The 25500-nt window shown below is 47.7% G+C and overlaps 1 protein-coding gene across 1 annotated transcript in view; it reads right to left on the reverse strand.

The window, feature by feature from the left end:
* The window catches only part of LOC104404469 (prickle-like protein 2), a gene marked incomplete at its 3' end in the record, with an annotated part of 104243 nt that overhangs the window by 29250 nt on the left and 49493 nt on the right, over nucleotides 1-25500 (reverse strand). The window contains 1 exon segment of the mRNA XM_010012904.1: nucleotides 357-540. Within this exon segment, the coding sequence (XP_010011206.1) occupies nucleotides 357-488 (132 nt within the window).

Raw genomic sequence — 25500 nt, forward strand, 5'->3', positions numbered from 1 at the left:
GGCCCGGGGGAATGCTGGAGTCCCACCACATTTTTCTCCAGTGAAGCAGTAGCAGGTACATCTGTATCCATTCCCTTGCACAACCACAACAAATGCCATCCTGCCATTTGTTTCCCTCCTCTCAATTACCAATTACATCTACAGATGCTGAAAACCACAAGTCCTGCAAGGATCGCAGCTCTATTTTGTTCCATTTGCGCATTCAGACCAGACCTGTCTCTGCGAGTCTCTATAGTACACCCAGAAACAGCCAGATGCAACAAGCCTTTGCTCCCTTAGAGAAAAATCAGGGCAACTATTTCCATAAAGCGTATTAAACCAGTTTATTTCTGGTAACTGGGTAGTGTCATCGTTACCTGCTCTGGCTTCAAGCCGGGGGGGACCCACGCGTACTCTTCCAAGGCACAGCCCGAGTCATCATCAGAAGTCGAGTTCCTCTGGAAGTCAAACATGAGCTTCGTGACGGTCTTCTCCATCTCCAGAGGCATAACTGTTACGATATGCTCTTCCTGGGAGCACTTACAGTGAAGGCAAATCTTCCTGCAAGGAGGAGAGAGGAAAAATAGGAGGTGCCCCAGTGAGTTGCGCTTGGAGTAAGAAAGCAAAGCAATTCCTGCGTTAGTAGCCAGCAGCTGGCTTGCAGATACTAAACTCAACCCTTTTTTATGCTCAGGCAGTTTCTAACACAGGATTTGTTTTTCTTACAAGGAGGAAATAAAAGTCCATATTTGCTATAACAACACTTGGCAATGAAGCTGAGTCAGGCTGCCCAATGTTTGGGGATATGCAATTGCCTGTCCCTTTACTGCACCATGTGGAGTACTTCCAGGGGCCAGCATGGGCAAGGGCCACATGCCCTCCTGGTGCAGATCACCATGCCAGCCAGTAATTGCTGAGCTGTTACCAAATTTAGGACAGCTGAGTATTTCTCTAATACAGAAAATGGTGGTTTGACTGGGAAGCTGTGAATGGCAAGTCCCTTTAGCATGCTGATAGCATAAATTTGCTTATTAAAGTAGCATAAAAATTGATTATAGTCTGAACATATAAAGCTAAATTAAATTAAGGGAGGCTACAAAAACCACAGTCACACTACAACAGCATCTTAACCGCCTGCCTCAGCAGCACACCAGCTTGCATGCTGCCTGAAAGGTGGACGGGGGGGGGGAAAGCACAAGAAGAAGCGGAAGAACAGCCCACAGGTTGCAATTTAACAGCCATTAACCTCATTCACTGCAAATACCACTTTTCAGCACTTCTTCTAAGGGTCTGTTCTTACAGCTGGTGGTCCATGGGGGATTTTCTTCATGGGCTTGAATCTGAGCGTATACCTGCAGGACTGCCAGGACATCGCACCCCTTCATAGCAAAGGACTAACCTGGCTGAAAACATCACCCAGCCTCATAAAAAAGAGGTTAAAGAGAACACTGATAAATTGGCTGCTATTATAAAAACGCAATGCTCTCCCACAATATAGGTCAATGGTATCTATTTTAAAGTAACCACACAGGATTCTGGATTAATTTGAGCTAATGAAACACCACTGACTTCCGAGGAACTAGATACGGTTTCACCTGGGTAGCAGAAGGAAGACATCCCAGAAATAAGAAGGTACCACAAAAAAAGGAAGGGAAAAATTCCCATTGCCATTGCAGGTATAAGGTAAAGTGAAGAAATTCAGAAGTCAGCAACAGTTAAACAACCAGGGGCTGTAGTTTTCAAATACCTTTCTTTCTTTTTCACCGTTGCGTACAAGCCAGCTAAGCATACCAGTGCTCAGATCCAGATTCAAGTCTAACTTTCCATTTGGCCACTGCAGCACAAAAAACGCACTCTAGCAAAAGTCAAGAGGCTCCGTTAAGTCAAGCCAGGGAGATCTGCCAGATTTTCCCATTTCCTGCTTTTCATCAGATCTAAACCACACCACGACCCCCACGCACCCATCGTGTCTGGTTTGTGTCCAGTCGGAGAGTCTCAGCATTGCCTCTGGCTGTTACCTTAAGAAATAACCAAGGCACCTTTTCATGTGAATACTTTAATTAATCAGCTACTGTGGAAGGACTCTCTGTCTCACCAAAGCTGCTCGTTCCTTTGCTGTTTCCATCTCATTTACCAATACAATGCAAAGCAGCTCAATATGCAACACGATGCTAAGAATGATTACTAGCTCCAGAGCTCCAGGTTCATTGGAGATAGTTATTCGAATGGGGTTTAGGACTTCTTAGCCAAATTTTAGTTTTCAGGGTATCAATCACAAGCTTCAAAGGGAAAAAAACCCAACGATCAATGCTCGGATAGCCAGGAGCGGAAGCACTGTGATGGGGAAAAAGCCAGACCACACATTTCTCCCTCCTTTCTGCTCTAGACACATCCCCTCCAGGAGATGGAAGATGGCAGGAGAGAGCTGGAGGTCTTGGCTTTTAATAAATGACATAAATCAACTATCATGAGGACTTTAAACAACGGTGTTAAACGAAAGAGTTAATAGGTGAGTAGAGAAGCTGCATAGAGACCTACTGGAGCAGGTCCAGCAGAGCATCTTCCTTATGAGGAGAGACTGCGGGAGCTGGGTCTGTTTAGTCTGGAGAAGAGCAGACTGAGAGGGGATCCCATCAGTGCATATAAGTATCTCAAAGCTGGGTGCCGGGAGGATGGTGCCAGACTCTTTTCAGTGGTGCCCAGAATCAGGATGAGGAGCAATGGCCATAAACAGAAACACAACAAGTTTCACCTCAACATGAGGAAGAACTCCTTTCCATTGAGGGTGGCAAGAGCCCTGGAACACGCCACCCAGGGGGGTTGTGGAGTCTCCCTCTCTAGAGACATTCCAAACCCACCTCAACACATTCCTGTTCCTGCTCTAGGTGACCCTGCCTTGGCAGGGGGGTTGGACTAGATGATCTCCAGAGATGCCTTCCAACCCTAATTGGGGTTCTGTGGGTTCTGTGAGGTATACGATCAATTCGAACCCATGCAACCACCATCCTGCAGCTCACGCCACATACAGCCAGGAGTGCAAGGAAGCTGATTTACTCCTGACCCATCCAAGCAAGTGGGTACGACTGGTGGGTCGCTTCTCCTGGTCAGAAAAGGAAAGGATGAAAAGGACAAAGGTAGCCAGTCTGCTCACCAGTGATGTCCCCATTCCAGGGCAACAGGCTCTGTAAAAACTTTGCACCATTAAACACCCAGCATCTCCAGGCATGTGGTTTTGCCACCTCCCTGGCCAAACTGTACAAACTTCAAGATCTTGCCCGTGAGACATTCAGCTCTCTTCCTTTCCCCTCATTAAATGAAGAAGATTAACAGCTTTAATTACAATTATTTTCTTTACATTAGTATATATTGTTTCATGGGAGCAATACTCCGTGTCCTAGGAGTGTATTTCCACTTCTATGATATGGTTTCCATGACTTCTTCACATAGGTCTCACTTACTCAACTTTATGTTATCGTCTTCCAGCTCGCTATAATTAAAAAATAATTCCCTGTAGTAAAAACTTAATATAAAAACGTACGTTTCAAATGTGAGATGAAATTGAAAAAGCAGCATCCCCCCCAAAAGCACTGAGAGCAGAGCAGGATGAAGTGAGATGATGCACATGCCAGCACTTGGCTGTGAGCACAGCAGCTGGAGGGACTGTGTGCTGTGGGTGCTGGTGCTACGATGGAGAGCTGGTGGGTGTTGGAGAGGAAGCAGGGCCATGGCCAGCAGCACGTCTGGCTGCTCCTGCCAGCAATGGCTCGTTAGTCATTAACGTGGGAATAGCATTGGAGTCTGGAGATGCTCAGCGTGCTGCATTCCTTACCATATAAAGGGAGCTGCAGCCCAGGTGGATGTCCTGCAAATGGAAACCCATTAGCTCGGCTCTGGACAGACACAGCCTCGCCTAACCACCACCAAAGCTTCATCAACAATGACTTCAGCTGCCCGTGTGGCCAAGGAGCCCCACACAACTTGAGAGGAGGACAGGCAGTTTTGTTGTTTGGGTTTTTTAAGCAAGAAGAAACTAACAGAAATCACTCTTGGTAAACCCCATCTTCATTCCCGAGCCTTTCTGCCTTTCCCTCATTGCAGAGAATCCCAGAATGGTTTGGGTTGGAAGGGACCTTAAAGCTCACCCAGTTCCAAGCCCCTGCCATGGGCAGGGACACCTTCCACTAAGCCCCTGTGTCCAACCTGGCCTTGAACCCTGCCAGGGATGGGGCAGCCACAGCTTCTCTGGGCACCCTGTGCCAGCACCTCAGCACCCTCACAGGGAAGAACTTCTTCCTAATGTCTAATCTCAATCTCCCCTCTGGAAGGTTAAAGCCATTCCCCTTGTGTCTTGCCCTTACACGCCCTTGTCGAAAGCCCCTCTCCAGGTTTCTTGTAGCCCCTTTAGGCACTGGACCTGCTCTAAGGTCTTCCTGAAACCTTCTCTTCTCCAGGCTGAACAGTCCCAGCTGTCTCAGCGTGTTTCCATAGGAGAGCTCCTCCATCCCTTGGAGCATCCCTTGGCCTCGTCTGGACTTCTCCAACAGGTCCTATGTTGGTGAAGGGTCTGCAAGCTCACCTCAGGGAAGTACCTCCCCTGGCGATTAAGAGAGATCTCCAGCATTGGGGACGACACAAGGCTGGAGATAGTTTGATGCTGTTGCTAAAAGCAACATCCTAGAGCATCACTTGAGCCCAGGACCTGGCAAGGAGAAATCCATTGATGTTGTATTTCCCATTGAAGCAAGGATAGCTGCCAGCATGACCAGCTTCAGGGTAAATAAAGGAGCTGTTGAGCAGCTGAGGCTTGTGGACAGGGAGGAAAGAAGCAAGGGAGCCAGACACCAGCCATGCTGCTGCGGGAGGCAGAGGCTAGGGAGCACCTTGGAGCGCTGCACAGAGCTGCCCTGCAGTGGGGCCAGGACGGCTGGAAGCAAACAGGGAGAACAAGAACATTTCCTGGTGTCAGATTTAGCTGGAAAGGAGCCTGCCTTGCATTGACTTCACATGGTACAAAGAAGCGACTGGCTCAGAAACAGATTGAAAAGTTTGTTCTCCTCAAGGCCAGCGCTTTGTGCGAGGAAGTTACAAGATGGATGCATTCTATTTTGCGATGGCTGCTTTCACATGGTGCTCTTGGCACTGTGGACAGTCCTCCTCTGAGGAGGCTCTAACCCCTATCCCTAGTTACATCCCCACCCATCCACGGGTGCAGGGGGACCATGTAAGCTGGATCCAACACCCCACATCAGCCCTCTTCTATGGATAAAAGCCAGCACATGAGGGGAATCTGAAGCAAACAGCCCCACACAGCAAGCAGAGGACCTGGCTTTGGAGTCTCCCTTGTTTAGGATGCAGAAGCATGCTTCCAGCCCAGTTCCAACTACATACAGCTCAACACAAGCTCAATTGACCTGTGAGGTCTCTGGGATGAGGCAGTCTCTTGTTGTACGCCACGGTTACCAAAGCACAGCCTCTGCCATCTCTGGAGCCTCCCACAGCCCTTTCATCACTGCAGTGGCACCAACAATAAGTTAAACCACACTGAAAACATGAGGGCTATGCAAGAAGCTCTGGAGAGAGCTGCGAGCGTGCCCCCAGCTTTCTGAAGAGAGCTGAGGTCTCCCTGCTGTGAGAATAAACAGGAAAAGCACAAACAGAGCTAAAAAAAGAGAGAAGAGGGACCGGGTCAGCCTGAAGCCAAGGCAAAGTGGACTCTTGCACGGCAAGTGGACTCAGTAGCTCCAACAAAGGAGCATCTCCCAGCAAACAGCCTTCATGTGTTGGGGTCTGGGGTGGCACAGACTGACCAGACTCCTCTGGGGCTGTGAGGGCAGCACAATCCTGCCTGCAAGAAAAACTCCTGGCCATTGGGCTCTTCTCTTCCAGCCATGGATGCTGGCTCGGCTGGGTGCACACAGAGGAGATACCATAGCAAACACCACCAAAGCCAAGCCTGCCCAGGCTGGGTACCACAAAGGGCAGCGGAATAGCCCATCACCTCCTGGCAACAGCAGGAGTGAAAGCAGAGTTTAAAGAAGTATCAGAAATGTTAAAATTCCTCTCAGACAAAGAAGGAACTCAGCAAACAGCCCTTATCACCCCACCATCCCCCCCAAGCACTGCTTATCTCTGCCTCTCAGTTGTTTCTTCTGGGATGGAAATAAATGGGCTGTATCAGGGAGCAGCTCCGTCCCCAGACAACAGGAGGAGCAGGAACGCCATGGCCCACGTCGGCCCACACGATGCCTGTGCTGAGTCTGTAATAAAGGATTTGCATGCATTTGTGCACACGTTAACATGCAAGATTTGGAATCCCGCAAAAAGCAATTGTCTGCTCAGCCCGGATGGGGTGTGTAACTCAAAGGGGCAATTCCCTTCCTGCTTGGCTTAAGACATACAGAGCAGCCTGTTTTTTTCCCAGCATCACACCATCATTCTGATTGCAATGAGGCTTTTGGGTCACTCACCAGCCAGTAAATCACAAGACTTCTCAGAAACAGGAGAGGCTGAGGATTTGGGGCAGCTCATGTGACCCCTGAGTCTCTTAACAAGGGCGTCTTATTATCCCTGCCTGTTATCTCCTCCCCTCATTTGAGAGCTAATGAGGCATCTTTCCACCCTGAGCGAGCTCCAGCTATGCAGAACCATTTCTCCACACCCCACAGGCAGGGCAAACATTTATCTAAACTGAAAAATTAACACAGTCCTTCACTGCCATAGGGAGAGCCCAGCACTGTGGACACCACTCCCCTGTTTCAGAGCTGAGGTTTGGGGGTACCCAGAGGCAGCACCCAACCATGGCTTCCCCTGAACATCAGCTTCATCAGAGGAGCCCCAAGCTTTTGCGCTCAAGACAGCACAGTGGGAGCTGAAGCTCTGTCTCCTCCTCCAACTTCTCTAACACTGTATTTTGAACCAAATGCTCCCAGCAGCCCCAATCAGCCACTTGCCCATGGCCCCAGGTCTCATAGACCTCAGTGACAAAGCAGCATCTTCCTGGACAAAACATTTCTGTGACTCCACAGCTCTTACAATCACTTCAGATGGAAAACCAACCTATCAGTGGGAATGAACTGCAAAGACTGGGGTTGAAGTGGAAGCTTAGTGAAAGCTTTTATCTACCCAACTGGGGTGCAGAAGGCTAAATGAGGTGACTTAGACACCGGCATTACAATAGCAGCAGCTCAAAGGCTGAGGATGAGGTGCCCTTGGTGGCCTGCAAGGAGAGCCAAGTGAGAGCAACACACACTTGACCCACGATGCTGTAGAATAGATGGCTTAAAAGGTGAGCATCACATTCTGAAGCACAGTAATACCAGGAAACCAAGGAAGAGAGAAATACTCCAGCAACCAAACTACTCCTATAGATGTAACTCCTGCAGTCTCAGTGGCCATAGGGGAGCATGAGTAGCCACACATCTCTGGAAACGTCTGCAGTAGGCAAGGTAACACAGAAAGGATGGAAGACTTACAAGTGAGACTCTCATCCATCTTTCCCATCCACCTTCTCTTCTCTACCCACTTGATCTGCTCAAAACAAGTCAGATTTCCAGTGTTGCTTTATTTTTAATCCCCTCTGACCTTCACAGTACCAACAGCAGCAATTATGAATGCATTCAGGGTGGCATTGAAGCTTTTATTACAGACCTCATTTCCACTCCTAGAAAAATCCTCCTCTCCAGCTGAAGTTGCCCATGGTCAGCCTCAGGTTGAAGTCTAATTTTATTTTTAAGACTCTTTAAAAATCCTTTACTATTCCAAAAGCTGCTCAATTAAGAAAAAGAAAGGGAAAAGAAGAACTATCTACAGTACTGCCAGTGTAGCCACGTATGAGCAAAAGCTGTCTCCAAGTTGGTCTGCCTTCATGGTGAATCAGGACCATCAATTCTACATGCAGGTGGAACATTTCCCTGTGGGTCCTCACTCCCCTGTCCCCAAGCCCCTGCTTCCCTGGGGCACAGCTACGGGCAGCCCCCAGGCTGCTTCCAGTTTTGCTGTCTATGGTCTTAGGCAGCACACTGCAGACGACAACCACCAGCACACAAGGCTGTGCTCCTCCTAGGTGAGACCAAGAAACTGGGAGAAAACACAATACAACGTACAAACCCCAAACCCTTCATCTAAGCTGTCTTGGTGCCCTCTTGGGCAAACAAGGAACCGGGACCACAGCCTCAAACCAGGGGCAGACCTTTCAGCAACACCCCAGGACGAATTCAACCACAACCAACATTTCCAATCTGTGGTTAAATCCCACTGGGGGAGCTGGGGTGCATCACAAGTCATTTTGGGGAGCCCAGGACCTGAACCCCATTGCGAGGCTGCTCCTGTGAGCTGCAACCCATGACACGAACCATGAAAACTCCGACACATAAAGACGAGATGGTTAAATTAAGGGATATTAATAACTCAGCAGATCTCAAAAGAACTATTTGGAGTTGTCAAGATATTTTGCAGTATAGAGGTTAGACAGAGGCAGGGAAAGTGCTATACCCGTGTGAGCTGCACATCAAGCAAGGGGTCCCCCTTGAGAGAAGAGGAAAAATAAGGTGCTGTGAGCCCCAGCCTGTTGCCCAGCCATACTACCAGGAGAAAATGTGTCCAACAGGCTGCTCTGTCACGTCCAGGATGACGGAGGCAGACTGCCAGCTCACAGGCTTACCACTCATCTCAACATATTTATGTTAGGTTGCTTTGGTTGGTTCTCTCCCCCCCTTAAAGGTCTAGCTCTTAGCATACAGCAACAGTAACAACCACATATTCTTCCCCAGTCATGGAGAAGAAATCAATCCCCTAGTTGCCAAGCTGAAGAGAAGAACAGGCGCAGTAACAGCAGTAACAACCCTGAAGCTGGTGCGTAAACAATGCTGAAGCCAACCTCATGATTTTGGAAGGCAGGGGGAGCCACAGGATGGGCAGACCAGAAGCTGTGGACACCAGAGAGGGGTTTGATGCCCCCCCATGACAGGATAAACCCAACCCCAATGCCCTGGGAGCCCAGTGGGCAGGGATGGAGCAGGACCCTCACCAAACCCTCCCTTTGGGATGAGTTCAGCAGCACTCCCCATCATGAGCGAACCCCGTCCTACCCTGTGGGTGAGATGGTCAGATTTTATTTATGCTATTTGGTGGCTTCTCAGCCTAACAAGAAGCAGAGCTCTATCACAGGGGGGTTTCTTTCTACTGCTTAACTGAAGGAACATAATCCCCTCCAAGCCTGAGGTTTGAGCAAGACTTAGGCTCTCCCTCTGGATCCCAAACCAGCTCTCCACAAAGAAGCCTGTCTCTGTTCAGTGTGTGGGTCCTCACTGTCCTCTCAAGTTTGCAGAACCCTGGTCTCTTCACAGACAGCATTTATCTTCCTGCCCCTCTCTTTCCCCACCCTGTGCCAGGCTTGCAGTCCATCTCACTGATCTCAGTCTAAGCTAAGTAGGTTCCCAGTGATCTGCCCTGGGGCTGTAAGTTCTATTTTGAGGGACTCCACCAGTTCACATTTGCAGCATGACAAGCAGAAGCCAGGGGAAGCAGTAAACAAGCTGCAGTTCAAGCACCTCCCAGGCCATACATCCTAAAGGAAAAAGCCTGGCTGATCGGCAAAACGCTCAGAAGCGGGATGAGCAGGGCTGAAAACTGAAATGATTTCAAAACTTAGGGCTTAGACGCATCCCCTGAGACAGGCAATACCGACTCGCTTGTGAAAGCAATCACTGCCAGCCTGATCTGTGGATGTGCTGGCTTACCCTGAGCAAGTCTGCCAACAGCAAGTGCGCAAGGCTGGGTCATTTTGTTAAGCTGAATGTGGCTGGTAGAAAACACACAACGGGAGAAGATTAAAATACGAAGCAAAACATAATCTTGTTAGTGGCAGATAGTTTTACTTTACAAATCTTTATCGCAGCCTCAAGCTGGCACCCTCATAAATACAACGCAGTGATGTGAGATATGTAAGTGCTCCCTCAGTAGGAGAAATAATCGCTGAATAAAAATAAGTAAGATAAGTTACAAGATAAGAGAGCTAAAACTAAAAGGATGACACTGCATCTGGTGTGAATAATTATTTTGGCATCATTCTATCCGGCGCTAATCCTCAACGGCTTGAAAAGATTCAATCAGTGTTTAGCACTGCCACGGAATCAGGGCTACAAAACAAAGAGTAACTGGATTAAAATCTTGCTATGGTCACAGGTCATGTCTGTGTCACATCTGCTTAAAATGTTCCTTCAAGGAACATGAGAAAAAGGAAATTTGACTTGGAAAGATTGTGTTGAAAAACATACCCCCAGGATGGAGTTCAAGGTTGGTTTATAGCGAGGCATTCTGGCATGAAAAAAGAAGGACGTAGAAAGAATATTACTTTAAAACTCCCTACCCTCAGGAAGGCAAAACCACCACAATAAACATCTGAACAGTAATGCCCTCAGCTGCAACACCAGCCTGCACGCAGCCTGCTCAGAAAATGCGCAGAGAACCCAGGCTTCCAGAAGCTGCATTTACCAGAGCAAAGAAATTAACACTGAGAGATGAGGATTTTTGATAATACTTATTCCTATTTAGAGCCAGCTGAGCCTTCCTGATTATCTCTTAAATGAAAAATCCATTACGGTGGCATCAGTGTTTCTCCCTGACTTCCAGCAGCTGCAGAAATGCAATTTAACAATTAACCTTTTCCAGTTGTAAACAACAAGAACAGCAAAGGATGGGGGGGGGGAAGCGCAGCCCCCTCAGAGCTCACCGCCAACAGCACACTGAGCAAAGTTAGCACGCAGCTACGTGCATCCACAGAATGCTCCTTATTCCACCTCCTCTCTCCTACTTTCTATCCCTCCTGAAAATCCACCACAACTTCGAAGTTGCTGTCAAAAGGCACTTTCTTACCTGTTCCCACTGACGGCGACGGCGCAGGAGGAGAGAATCCAGGGGGTTGCTCAGCTGTCCTAGATGTGCCAGTTGCCGTTCGGCTGGCGGGCAGCTCCCAGGACCAGCCCAAGCACCGCAGTGCCATAAAGCATCCCACTGCCCCGACACACGCTGCCGCCAGACGGGCTTTTGTCGGAGCCTTTCAGACCGCGGCGCGTCTCCAAAGGAAACCTGCCATGGAATAACGTGCCATTCCTGCCCCACGTCCTGAGCTCTCGCTTCAATTGCCCCGCTCTGAAATGTGGCTCTGGAGGGTGTCCTCCTTCTCTGCTCCCAATCCAACTGAATCCAGCAGCTCCCCCTTCCAGCCCACCTTTCGCTAAATGACCCTTCGTGGTGGTGAGAGGATGTCCAATTTGCTCTCCCCGCGCAAGGCATTAACGAGGAGAGATGCAGCCCGTGGAGAATAATTGCCGGCGCGGGAGCGGCGCGGGGCTCTGCTGTTGCATTGCTCTCCTCTCCTGCATGCTAATGAGCAATGATGTCAGCAAGCCAAAGTCACCGCATCCGGACCACGCCACGGCCCGGCCACCCTCCCATTTATTTACATGGAAATCAGCTGCTTTTCAGAATCAATAAATCCTGTAGGCTGCTTAAGGAAAGGGAGAGGAATAAACCCCCCTCCCCATCCTTCTTGCCGGCTCGCATGTTTTCAAAGAGTTGGCTCTGCACCAGCAGCCCAAAAAATGAATGGTGTGAAGACACTAATTATCCTTCCCCAAACTATCATCTTTATTTGATGCTGACCGAATCTCAACTTGCTGTCAAACTTCAGGCACCGCTTCTTAGGTACGCAGGCTATTAAAGCAACGATCTCTGAGCAACATATCATTTTTCTCCTGGCTTTCAATGCCCTCTTAATTATTTTCTGAAGTCGCTTGCTATTGATTCCCCACTGGTTTTTAGACGCAGCATGTTTGTGCACCAGCAGGGCTAAATATTCTGGGAAATACAAGTTATTAGTGTGGCATTTTGGTTACCACGTATTTTAATACATTTTCTTTCATACGGGCCCGAGAGATGCAAGATTTGCACCTTTTATGTGTATCTCGGGTACTGTGAGCCCCACGAATACACCACCCCAACAGGGATGCTGAAGGCTCCTTCCCCCATGTTTCCCTCTCCTTGGAAAAGAAAAGGCAGAGAGGGAGCTACGCTGCCAAATCTCTTCTGCTGCTCTTAAAGCCTGTTGCTTGGGAATTAGGTGGTCAGAAATGAATCTTGAATTCAAGTCAACTGGAGGAGAGCATGCATCTTAGCTTTTGCATTTCCAAAAAGTGGGTGAAATTAAAAAACCTAGTTTCTGTGGACTCAAAAACATACAGAAAGCAAATAAAACTTGCCCAACATGTAGTGCTTTTCTAGCATGCTCCTGACTTTTGGGGGTCTGGCTCCAGATTTTGGAGCCCCTGATTTTTGGCAATGTTAACTATGTTTACAGAACGCAGAAGGATGCAGAAACTACAGCTGTGAGTCTTCCTGCAGTCTCAAATGCCTTAAATTATTATTATTAAGGCTCATAAATTAGGTTTCATTATATGGAATTAGACTCAAAATCTCAAGGTCAGACTTTCCTTTCATGGAGGAAGGAGCAGCATCACCTCTACTTCTGCTGGGGATGGCTGAAATGCAAAGGAGAGTCCCTCCAACTACACAGAGCAGTAGAACTTGTAGGAAAAACCTCCCCCGAGCCTTCAGGTTCTTAAAGTGGTGCATTTTGCCCCTTCCAGCTTGCACTGGGCTTGTGCACATGATGCCAGCTGCCTCTCTATGGTTAACATGCCATGGCCCCAAGATGATGTATTTTTTCCTCTTAAATTCAGGACATGTTAATTACAATACAAAGGAAATGAGACAAAACTGAATTGGGCAAAAGTAAATAAAGAAGCCTGCTTATAAAATGATAATGTTGAGCAGAAGTGCTGTGGAGCAGAAATTACTCGTGTTTACTGTAACAATCTTCCCTGCAAACCTACTGCTAAAAGCACACAGCAGTGACTCAGGGCTACAACCAGCACAAAGAATACATGTTCCTCCATACAGCAGATCCTGTAGGTGCTAATTTTCAACAAACATAAGTAAAATGCCTGAGTTTATCTGCCAAGGAGCAAAGACTCTTTAGCTATAAAGGGTCTTACAGTGCTCCAAGTGCCACATGAGCAGGACCAACCAGCCCACCCTGTGCTTAGAGGGAAGGCTGACAGAGCTGTTTTGGACAACTGGATCATCCCCAAGAAAGGGATCACACCAGAAATTGCAAACTTTTAAGTATAAGTTGATCCACAAAGATAAAATCGGAGTAAGAATGATGAGCTGATGTAAATGATCTCTAAGATCAACACTTATAACATCTCGGATGCACGGCTAGCTATGAGCAGAAGAGCTTTGTGTCTAAACAGCATGACAGACTTCTTGTCCCAACACTTGCAAACCTAAACAGCCACTAAATCTAACAAACTGGCTCTTCTGAGATGAGAAATCAGATTTAGAAGCTGCCCCGTTTGGACACACAGCTGTCTTAGGAAAGTGGAAATGAGCCTTCCTGCTTTGAAAGCTGCTGGTTCATTGGCAATCACTCCATATTACCGTTACCTACTGCAAGGCTTGTGAAAAGGTCATGGGTTGGAATAACTCCAGCAGGCACACAAGATTTCTTGACGGATTCTGCACATTATGCTGGTGAAATGGGTGTCTCATTAAGCAGCAAACCAGTGGAGGACATTATCAAAGGTCACATGAAGGACTTGCACCGTTATGAGGATGGATGCTAACAACTGCCAGCAACAAAGCAAATGACCAGAAGTAAAACCTTAGCTACTGAAATAAAGAAATGTCAAGAGCAGGAAGCTCTGCTTATAAAGGTAGTCACAACCTTCTGCCCTTTGCTGCTAGTTTTAAAGACAAAGACCCAAACCCAGCCAACTTCAAACTTTCTGCCATTTGCATAAACTTCTCCCTTTGGCTAATTCAACAAATCACAAATTTAACAAAAAACCAAAAAGCCCATGTTTCATAACCACTGTATTTGATCACCTTGGGGTATCAATCGTCCATCAATCAATAGAGCTCCATGTGACACTGTCGACTCTCCCAATGACAATGAGCTACATGGCATGGCCACGTGCAGTGACAGCAGACTGGCGCCCTCAAGGTCACCATCACTAACCTGATGAATGTCAGATCAAGTTGCCTTTCTGAATTATTTAGTGAGCATCCTCTTCTGCAGCGTGCCATGGCACTGCACAACACTGCTACCCTGGGATGTCACAGAGGCTCCAGCCTCAGCCAGGGACAAAGGCTGTCCCCTGCGCTGCATGCAACATGGGAGCAGTGGGATGGCAGGTCCCACCCCAGCACTGAGCCCATTCTGGCTCACAGTGACAGGCACAATAACAGATTGCTTTTCCATCGCTCTTTCTACCCACAGAAATGCAGAATTGGAGACTCACAGTGGTTTTTTCCCCTCTGTTCCCACGCTCACCCTGTAATTTGCAGAGAAACCTCCGCTTGCAGAGCCAGCGCTCCCGCCTGGGTGCCATGGGTCATGCTCAGCATGGTCCAAGCCTGAGCTCTGCTCCCATGGCCATGGGGCAGGCTTAAGCAGCAGAACAAGAGGCTGGAGAAGGCACTGCTTAGTAAACACTGGAGGGGAAAGGCTTGGGGATTGCAAAAAGCTGCTAGCAGTGAGCATAGAAGGGTGGCAGGGTCCAGCCCCACTCCTCCTGGCAAAATGCCTGGCTCTTTGGGAGGCACATAGGGATGTGCCCAAGGTATGGGGAAAGGTCCTTGGAGAACTGAAGTCACGAAAGTCAGGACTTTCAATGAGGTTGAGCTCTCTTTTTAAGTCTTTTTCTGTTTTTAAGCAAGGCAGCAGATCTTCCCCATACCACTCAATGCCAGAAGGAGGGATGTCTTATCTCAAAGAAAAATGGGATGGAGGGAGGGGCAGAGAGACCAACATCAGATGCAGCTCATTAATCCCCCAAACTTGGCCTCCTCCACTTTTCCTCAGGACTTCCATTTGTGGCTGCGCCTGAGACAGACCCTCTCCTCCTACTGTCACTGTTGCTGCACCCCTTTTCAGCAGAGCCACGGGTAAGGATCTGTGCTGTCGGCCTGCAAGGAGGAATTTAGTTTCTAAACCACCACGGAGCCCAGCAGCAGCTGGCACAGAAGGGGAGGTACAGCCCAATCTGTGGATCATTTTAGAGACAATTTTCTATATTACCTACTGATGCACCCAGCAAGACAGGCCTGACCCTTGCAGCATCCTCCAACGCACAGGAAGAGCAGGGTGACAAGTCTGTGCCTTCCATGTCCTCTGGCAGCACTGAACCACCCAAAGGCAGCGATGATGCTGTGGGAGGACCTGGCACACTGCACGGTTGCTCCCGAGCATCACTGCCCTGCACCCTATAGGCCCAGCGACAAGGCACCCCAAAATGACCCTCACCTATTGACTGTCCCCACCCCACTATGCACCCTCGGATCACAGACAGGCGCTGCACGCTCTGGTCAGCACGTGGAGCACGCCACGAATGGCGTTTCAATCCATCACTGTATCTCTATCTATTTTTTTTAATCACCTTAATGCAAGAAGCTTTGGAGAAGCTTAACAACAATAAGGCTTTTCATAGCCTCCGGCTTCAACTCGGCACTACCATGTTTTCTACTTTTGTATGCTGAAATCAAATTTGTAACTGAATGTGAACAACAATCTGGATGCTCGTGTGGTTTTCTCCCCTTTGCCAGCCTGATCGTATTCTCATCTGACGACTCTTTAATAGTGTCCTTTAATGATGCCTACAAAAGCCTCATTAAAGTGCTGTATTGTAATTTAAGCTAAATAAACTCAACACAGCTTTTTTTTTTTTCTAATGACATATTTTTCTTGGGGCCTTTCCATGAACAATAAAGTGTTCACTGAAAATATGTTGCGAAGGAAGCGCATAAATCTTCAGCTTATCTGGTGGTATGTTTTCCAAAGATCTAAACCTCCGATCAGCAACAAATTAACTTTCCATTTACACAAAATAGAAGATGTATTTTCAGGATAACCAAATAACCCTGCAAGTCTGCATTAACATGTGCCTTGGCAGCAGCTCAGGACTCCCTCGCTGCCGCCCTTCTTGCTGCCTGATGCTGTCAGTTGCTGTCACGTTAGATGGTTTTTATTCTATCTTTTGGCTTCAAACCTGTCTAAGAGGGTGTTTCGGGTCACTGGTTATGCCCTGAGGATTTCTTGCCTTTGCTCACTGAGCTCCCCTCTGCACTAGCTATGCACAACCTGGTCCTTCACCCAGAAGCTGTGCATCCCCCACGACTGGGACATGATGCTTAACCATCTCTGTGCTCAGAGGTGAGTCTCAAGTTCTGGCCAAGCAACAAAAGTCTCATTTTTACCTCCCTAAACCAGACTGTTTATTGGGTCATGAACAGAAATGGGCTTTCATGATGCCTTCAAGTCTTGAGTTTCACAGTGAATTTTCAAACACAGGAAGATTGCCCATGGTCAGGAAGGCACCTGGATCCTCACACTCCTAACTACTCAGTGGGAAGAAAGGTGCCAAAATAGATGTTTATTTCATACCTGAGAGCATGAAGTAGACCTGGATGATATAAAACCAGCTAGGGTGAGCAGATGGACTGGAATGCTTTATTTTGGTTCACCCCAAACTCCATCCATTACAAGACTTCTACAATCCCGCTATCCTCAGTTTTAAATACATTTTAAACCCCACAACAATAAAATGATGAAAAGTGGCATCTTGATTTAAACTTGAGTGTTGCCCAGCTTAAGACCATGGCTCTGTACCCTGCCTGGAGCACACAGAGCAGGTAAACATGTCTTGGGCTCTATAGAGGTTTGCAGCCTGGCTGTCCCACTGGCTGAAGCTGGATGGAGCTCCAGCATCCCCAAGACAGCCTGGCGCTGCACACAAATGGCAAGAGATGTTTGCTATGCTTCCCTTTGTTTTAATTAGTAATACCAATTTGTTATCGTGGCTTGACATTTGTTCATACTTAGGAATAAATTGCTTCCTTGAATGATATGCGAGATTACCACGGGCTTTCTGTGTTTGTGTTGGTTTTAGTAGCTCATAACAAACCATGAAATTCATTACTCTTGCCACAAGCACCCAAGAGATGTGCCAACCAGGGTGTGATTTATACACAGCTCGACTCACGGAAATTAAAAGGTTTTAATGTTGCCTGAAAGAAATCAAGAGTTTGACATTTTATACAAATAAATTACAAAAAAAGCCCCATAATAATCGCAGACGTGAGGTACTGTATTGCTTTATCTGCCCAAGGATAAATATTAAAGTCAGGGTAAAATTAGCTCACTAAATATTAATTGTCTAATTTGAACACCCCTTTAAGAGATAAGCCTTCTGGCCTGCAAATTACTTCACTCTCATCTTTTTTTTTTAACTGCTTGGAAGCTATATATAAAGGAAGAAATTTCACAGCAAAACTTCTCTGCTACATTATGATCCGGCAAAGCATTCCCACTGAAAGAAACCACTGGAAAACAGCCCCGTGCTTCACCATCCTTAATGAGAAAGGGCTGTCAGTCATACCCCAGCCCTATTTCTCCATGCCGTGTCAAGCCTTGTACATCAAACCTAATATACAAATCGCCAGCCGCATCAAGATCATTAGAGCAGCTCAGCCCGTCAGGGAAAGGTCAGTTCGTCGCTGGCTGATGGCTGCCTGCTCCAAACGCAGCATCAATCACAGCCCTCATCAAAGGCAGCCACAGCGGTGAGAATGCAGCTGGAAACCCGCATCCCTTCCATGTATAACCTGCCATCCTCTAAACCTGCTCCCCTGGTTGTAGAACATGGCTACGCTTTTATCTTATCGTGATCTAGAGGGAAAGGCAACTAAATCGTTGGCTAAAGAAACAGGGGGGATCAAGACCCACGGGGAGGGATTAAGACTGTATGAGAAGAGGGTCAGCCAGAAGCATGGTCCCTGACTCCAGTGCTGGCTCCCTTTTCCGCTGTGTCCCAGCCTGTTGCCACTCTCCTGGATGGGTCCCATACAGGAGCATCCCTCTGCACCACACAAGCCCCAGCACCTAGAAACAGCCTCTAGTGAAGGGTCAAAGCCACCCTGCAAGGAGAAGCTGGTTGCTGCCATCGCAGCCACACCACACGAAGCCAGGGGTGCCCTGCAGTGTGGGGACATCAGCATCTCTGTGCCAGGCTGCTGCTGGCTTCCAGGCATGCTGCCCCCAGCTTGTTTGAGCCCATGAAGACATCCTGCCCACAGTGCAAGCACCACAAGGGGTGGAGAAACCCAACTGCTCACCATTAACAGGGGGACACCAGCATTATGGAATGCTATTGCTCCTGTCAGCCATTGCTCGTTAAACATGCTGAAAACCACAGGCCGTTTCTTCTCCTTTTTTCCGTACCATGCTGTGCTGCACGCAGCATTATCTTCAAAGGGTGAAGCAAACATGTTTGCTAAACATGAGCAGACTAAACACATCAGCCTTCTAGAAGCAATTATTGTTGCTAGAGATGTAGTGAGTCCCATTGTTTCGTGGTTCAGAAAGCATTTTGCTAGCTGCTTTGGAATGGGGCTGTTCCTCAAAGCGATTGCGACAAGGAATAACCCCTCCCAAGTGAAATAAAAACCAGGTGGGCATTCAAAGGAGCGAAGCTTTCTTTTTGCTGAGCATTTAACTCACAGCATCTCCTTGCAACAAAAGAACAGCAATTTGGGGGTCAGGCTCCCACGGCAGAGGGGTGAGGATATTCCTGGAAAACACTGGATTGGATTAGAGCTGGAAAGCTTCCTGCAGCCTGGCCAGACTGGAGGGCATTGCTCTGACCAGTATTTAGACTGGCTGCACTGGTACAGGGCAAAAAACCCCAAAATATGGAGGAAAAGGGCACTGAAGTAAGTGCTGGACATCATCCTCTTCCCTGCATCCCAAACAGGCTGGGATGCTCCAGACCAGGGTGGCTCATCTGGCTGAGATCCTTGGAAGTGTGGAGCTGAGGCAGCATCTCACCTTTCCATGGCCTTATTTCAAGGCAAACAACCCAATCCCCCAAATTCCTTCTCTGTGCAAACCACGATCATTCCCTTGTATCAGTGCAGGGCAGCAGAGGGGGAGCGCAGTTGGGCTCCCTGTGGTACTAAGTACTTCAAGCATGTATCTCAAAAAGATGGGCAACCATGGATGGCCAGAGAGACAGCTGGGGGAAGGAGAAGGGAAGCTCACAATACTGGCGAGACTATTATAATTAGTGTAATAAGCAGCAATCACAGCTCGGCAGCTGCCTTCCCACCCTGAGCGGCTGCTACGTGCATAAACCCGTGGCCAAGAAGGATTTAGACACCTGCCATAACATCTCTGCTTTGAAAGAAGTTTTGACTTAATGAAGCTTTCATTTCCACGCAGAGGAAACGACTTTACTGCATTCCCAGCCTCTCTGCCTTCACCTGAGCAAGCAGCACCCTGTGCTAACAGAAGGGACATGAAACCGGGTTTAGTTTTGCTGTCAACTATGATTTTGCACATGGCTTTGAATAAAACCTTGTCACCTCATGTTGAGGCAAACCTGCCACACTCAACTTTCTGAAGTCCCTGGAGCCTCAGAGATGAGCTGTTCTATAGCAAATGGCAAAACATGACAAAAATCATTTACATTGGGCATATACATCCATCCTCCTTGGACGGACACATGCCCAACTCCTTCTCCAAAGCATCCCTAAGTTCCTTTGAAACACACTTGTCCCCATCCACACCAAGTTTGCAGAAAGTTGGCACTGAGCATATAGTACAGAAGAACTGCTCTGCAGCTCACCAAAAGCCAGAAGCAGCCATGGTATGACAAGATGTCTTGATAGGAGAATTTTTTAAAGGACTGGAAAGCAGATACCGTGTAATGGAGTGCAATGATTTTTTTTTTTACTACCAGCAGTTAATTGGTTTAGAAACATTTAAAATGGTGGAGAAGTTATGGGGTAGATGCTCCTTTGAAATTAGTTGAGGATTTAGGTGAAAATGCTGCTTGCTGGCAGCTCACCAGCACAGGAACCAGGCACCAGGCATCCCCTCATGCCAAGCATCCATAACCACCAGAATTAGGGATTGAATCACCATCCTCAGCCAACATTGGTTGCAAAGTTGATCATGTGACAGGTTATGGGCCCTAAGATGCAAAATATGCTGTGGCTTAGATCCAGACTAATTCTGAATCTTTCCTGATGCTTGTGCTCCAGGAGGGATTGCTCTTCTCGCTTCCTTCCTACTACTCCCTGTTCTAACAGGTGGTCAAGGAAAGCAGTCAGATGCTCAGGATATCTGGATATTTTGGCAGTAGTGAAGGATTCAGCTCCCACTTTTTTAGTGGGTGTTAGACACTGAGGAAGTGTCTACTGTGAAGATGCTTGGAGGTGTGAGCTCTAAGCTCTTTGTGCAAGGGGCATTTTCCTACAGTGCTTAAGAAAATGACAACATGGAGACAACAAGAAACAAGCTTGGAAAGCAGGAAATGTTTACATCGAGGAAATTTAACCTCTTGTGAAAGAAGCAAGCCCCAGCCAGGCTGGGCAGGAAAGTTCAGGAGTAACTGCAAACAGGCAGTGACCAGCATGTCAACCACACCACACCAAAGGGTTAAAAACTACGACATAATTACGGCCAATAAAAACCATGACATAAGCCAGAACAAGGATTTCTTTAATTTCCTAGTGCAAGAAACACATTTGTATGCCCTTGACAAGTGGCATGTCAAAGCAACAGAGGAGCACGAGCTGTTTGTTGTGACACTGACCATCCCCAGCTCGGAGAGCTGGGATTGTTCAGCCTGGAGAAGGCTCTAGGAAGACCTTAAAGCAGCTTCCAGTGCCTGAAGAGGCTGACAAGAAACCTGGAGAGGGGCTTTGGACAAGGGTCTGTAGGGACAGGACAAGGGGAATGGCTTTAATCTGACAGAGAGTGGATTTAGATAAGACATTAGGAAGAAGTTGTGAGACGTAATGAGGTGCTGGCACAGGGTGCCCAGAGAAGCTGTGGCTGCCCCATCCCTGGCAGTGTTCAAAGCCAGGTTGGGCACAGGGGCTTGGAGGAACCTGCTTTAGTGGAAGGTGTGCCTGCCCATGGCAGGGGCCCTGTGGTAGGGGATTGTAACCAGATGAACTTTAAGGTCCCTTCCAACACTAACCATTCTATGACAAATGGATTGCTAAGATATCTGCAGTGAGTCTATTTGCTAATTAGTCAAGATCAGGCTTTATTTTATCCAACAGGCATTCAGGTTAAGGAGGTAGTTCTCTTATAGCTGTACATGTCCCTTCTACACTTGTTAAAAAGCAGGACAAAGCTGTCTCCCAGTGACAGTAACACCAAGTAGAACTTTCTCTCACCCAAAGAAGGTGCCTGAGGGCGCAGCCTGAGGTAGGCATGTCACTTGCTGTGGCTGATGGCATGGGACAGGGCCAGCATCACAGACCTTCGACCCCAAATCTGTCAGACCTGTGCCACCAGTACAGCCTGGGGCACAAGCCTGCGGCTGGTCGCAGGCTCATAGTGCTGATCTAGAACAAGGTGTCCTAAAATCTGACACAAGACCCCGACTCATCTCAAAGAAATATCTAATTCATCTGGCTGCTACTGCTTTGATCTTCCACTTACGCTGTGGGAAGTTTAATGTCCTTTGTTGTGATCCTGTATCTGAGGATGCAATGGGCAGTAAATAAACCTATTTCAACCATTCAAATAGTTTCACTTAAACGTAAGAAATGCTTCAGATTTACAGCACCAGAGTAATTTGATAACTTGTGTTGTTAATGAAACGAGCATTAATAACATTTTATCAGCAGTTTTAATCTTCCTGGCACCATTTCATGCGCACAGATAACTTCACTCCTTAACTTGATACCTACAGCACGTGTTGGACAAGACCCCCTGCTGCAGCCAATTTCCAGTGCCCTGAGAACTCAATCTCTGCTAATCTCAGCCCTTTTATAGCAACTCAGACTTGAGCAATCTAAAAACGAGACACACGAAGTCACTTAGGCTTATCTCTCTAATTGCCTGACTGCGAACCAGGGGTTTGGTGTCAGCCACTTGCACTCACCTAAAGACATGAAAGAAAACTCAGACCTAAAATATTTACTGTGAGCATTTTCACTAAGTGAAACTATTGAAATCCTGCTTACTACTGCAACTCCGAATGCAGTGCTAGCTGTGAGGAACACATCAGGGTAACAAAGCAAGTGTTCATGCCTTTCCTCTGCAGCAGCTCTTTCCAGGACTAGGGCTGTGTAACAGGCTCCACAGCTCGACAGCTTTCTTGCACTGCCCAGTGCCAACACAGTGAAAATGTTAATGAATGCCATCTTATAAATATTTAATGCACATTTTCCACTGTGGTTAAAGAGCCACTTCCTTACCCAGACCCATCCTTCATTTTTATCTTTGCACGAAATACCAAGAGTTGGAACTATCTCATGCAACCGAGCTGCTGGAAATGCCACTGCCTAAACCAACACCAAGAGGATAAAATCCAAACAAACTTCCAAGGAATGTAAAGAGAAATCTAACCCAGTCAGAGCAAATATTTCATCTCAGCTACCTCCTCCCAGGATTTTCAGGAAAAGAAAAGCAGAGGGGACAAGCCAGAAACATACTTTCTCTCTGAGTGCAGTTATTTGCCTGGTTTTATTGTCTTATTCCATTGCATTTGGAAGTCCTGGCCACAACAGGGGCCCACTGCACATACCACTGTGATACGGGCATCCCTGGGCTCTGCTCCGACACCAACCCATGAGCAGCTGCAGCAGGAGCTCTGCTGCTCTCCCCCATCCGAAACTTGGAGTATGTCCATGATTGTTGGAAGTTACACAAGCAATCCAGGACAGACATGGAAGGGAATGCAGATCACCCAGAGGTGTCACCATTGCTGCTCTGGTTTTGTTACATCTGTGATGCTCATCTGTGGTGTCCAAAGCACAGCTGACCACAAGATCTGCCTCCCATTTGCAATGTCATGGTAATAATGATACAGAAATACTAGGATATTGTTTTCTGGGACATCAGAATTGATATATTTAAGCCCTTCCCACTAGCCCTTGTCCCAGAAGCTATTCTGCAAACCAAACCAAAAGCTGCAACTCTCCTTGGATCTCCTGGGGATCACCCAAGATCACAAGAGTAATACCAAGTGTCCAGCACTAGCCAAGGCAGGCAGCACCAGTTACAGGGTCTGTGCACACTGACAAACATGACACATGGGATTGAGTGCTGCCATCCAAGCATGTCCCGGCTAGAGCAAGCACCAGTGCTGGAGACACGTTCATGTGGCTCCCCACGGCTCTGCATCATGGGGTGATGCTTTGGCTTTCACACGAGCCATGGGAAAAGTTTCATCTGAGAAAGGAAAGCTGTACAGTCCAAATTCACGCCGAACTGCTAAAAATATGAAAGACTCAAAGGAATGAGGCTTGCATGTGTCAGAATTCTCGGTAATTCCTCCCAAAATCATAATTTTTTGGCACAGATACTAAAATGTAACTGGAGGGCAAGCATTTAGTTCTATTTTAGCTGGGAGAGTCCCAGCTTCTGTCTCTCCAATTTATATATGGAAGCAGGCTCATTACGCAATACGTGTTTCGGCGAGTTCTGCATCAGGGAAGGGTGTGAAGCTAAGGCTAACAAGGGGAATATCATTAAGAGTAATAAACAGTGCAAAAGCATGAACAAATAGGCTTGTCTGAAGCACAGGCTGCTGGTGCATGTATCACAAGGAGGCTCCAAAGTGAAAAATCTTTGTCTTCCTACTCTGAAGATATGGGACAGAAAGCAACGAATGGTGGTAAATACTGGTGAAGAACTGGTGCCAACTGCTGAGGCTGCTTCTGAAGTGCTGTGCAGAGACACTGTTGCAGTGCTGCAGGCTAATGCATGGGAAATTGAAAGGCCACTGAAGAATAAAAGCTGCATTTTCTCCTCTAGAACTGGCCCTGAAACACCATTCCATCCCCAGCTCAGTTAACGCACACAAACAGCACTTTCAGAAGGCTCTGGGGAGACCTTAGAGCAGCTTCCACTACCTAAAGGAGCCAATAAGAAATATGGAGAAGGACTTTTGACAAGGGCGTTTAGGGACAGGACAAGGGGGAATGGAATTAAACTGAAAGAGGGGAGATTTAGATTAGATATAAGGAAGTTCTTTACTATGAGGGTGCTGAGGCGCTGGCACAGGGTGCCCAGAGAAGCTGTGGCTGCCCCATCCCTGGCAGTGTTCAAGGCCAGGTTGGACACAGGGGCTTGGAGCAACCTGCTCTAGTGGAAGGTGTCCCTGCCCGTAGCAGGGGTTGGAACTGGATGAGCTTTAAGGTCCTTTCCAACCCAAACCAGTCTGGGGTTCTATATTTTATTTGCATAACACTGATGCCAGGAATAAACGTAGAGATACACTGCCTCATTTAAAATCCACTGTGGCCAGGAGAGCCAGCCCACGGGAAGCAGCAACACCCAACTTGGCATCACGTCCGCAAATGCCAGCACAATTCCTGGCCAGCCTGAAACGGCTCGTTGGATTTATAGGTCAGGATTTACAAAGTGATGGTGCGGGTTGGCTCAGCCTCTGGCAGCAGCTCACCGAAGCCCTCCCAAGGCATCTCTGCTGGGGAAGGACCTTGTGGTGGCAAGCAGGATGCTGCAGTCCCCCAGCATGGTCCCTCCTCACCACACTAACACCGTGACTGTCCCACAGCCCCTTGATGTGGCACCACCAGGGAAGCCAGCTCATCTAAGCTCCCTTATTGACCTAAGGTGACAGCTGCCTTCTGGAGAGGAAAAAAACCCTTTTAAAAGTGAAAAGGAGCTTTTTCCCCACCCCTCCTCTGGGTGCACAAATACACTCATTTAAGGTGTAAGTAGATCAAGTAGCTAATTAAGGAAATAACCGATAACTTAATCAAGATCATTAGAGGAACCAGCATGTTGCTGCCATTATTTAAATGGTAGCAGAGCAAAAATATGCTCATGGAACCAGAGCCTTCAGGACCTCTGGGCGGCCCAATCTTTGCAGGGGGAAGGCTCCCATGTCACCCCGTCCCTTGTGCCAAAGCCACTGAGGAATATACTTAGATCTGGCAATTTCCCACAGACGGAACATTTAATCATCCCGCAGCTGCCAACACAAAAATCCCTAGTGAATGGTTCTCACATGGAGAGGAATTCACTGCGAGAAGCAGCATGGGGTTCTGCTTCAGGACACAGCCCCTGCCTGGTTTTGGTGCGGGGTAAGAACAACTCCTTTGCAGAAATGAAGTCAAATACCTTGGGCCATATGCGTTTTGCTTTTGGCATCGTGTGTTTACTTTGCTCCTGGGATGGCTTCAGTGATTTCTCTACCCACCCCCCAAAAAGAGGGTTTGCAACCCAGCATCACATCCCTCTTTCTAATTGCTCCACCAGTTGCACAGATAAAAACATCTGCTGGAAAAGAGAAGGAATCCCAAAGCACACAAATGAAGGCAAACAGAGGATGCTGTTAAACACCCCCATTCCGCAAACAGCCCTGGGACCTCTGACCAGCAGGCTACCGGGTCCTCTGCTTTCTCCAGCAG

The sequence above is a fragment of the Nestor notabilis genome, unplaced genomic scaffold (genome assembly GCF_000696875.1).
Source record: "Nestor notabilis isolate BGI_N333 unplaced genomic scaffold, ASM69687v1 scaffold6824, whole genome shotgun sequence".
NCBI classification, from domain to species: domain Eukaryota; kingdom Metazoa; phylum Chordata; class Aves; order Psittaciformes; family Psittacidae; genus Nestor; species Nestor notabilis.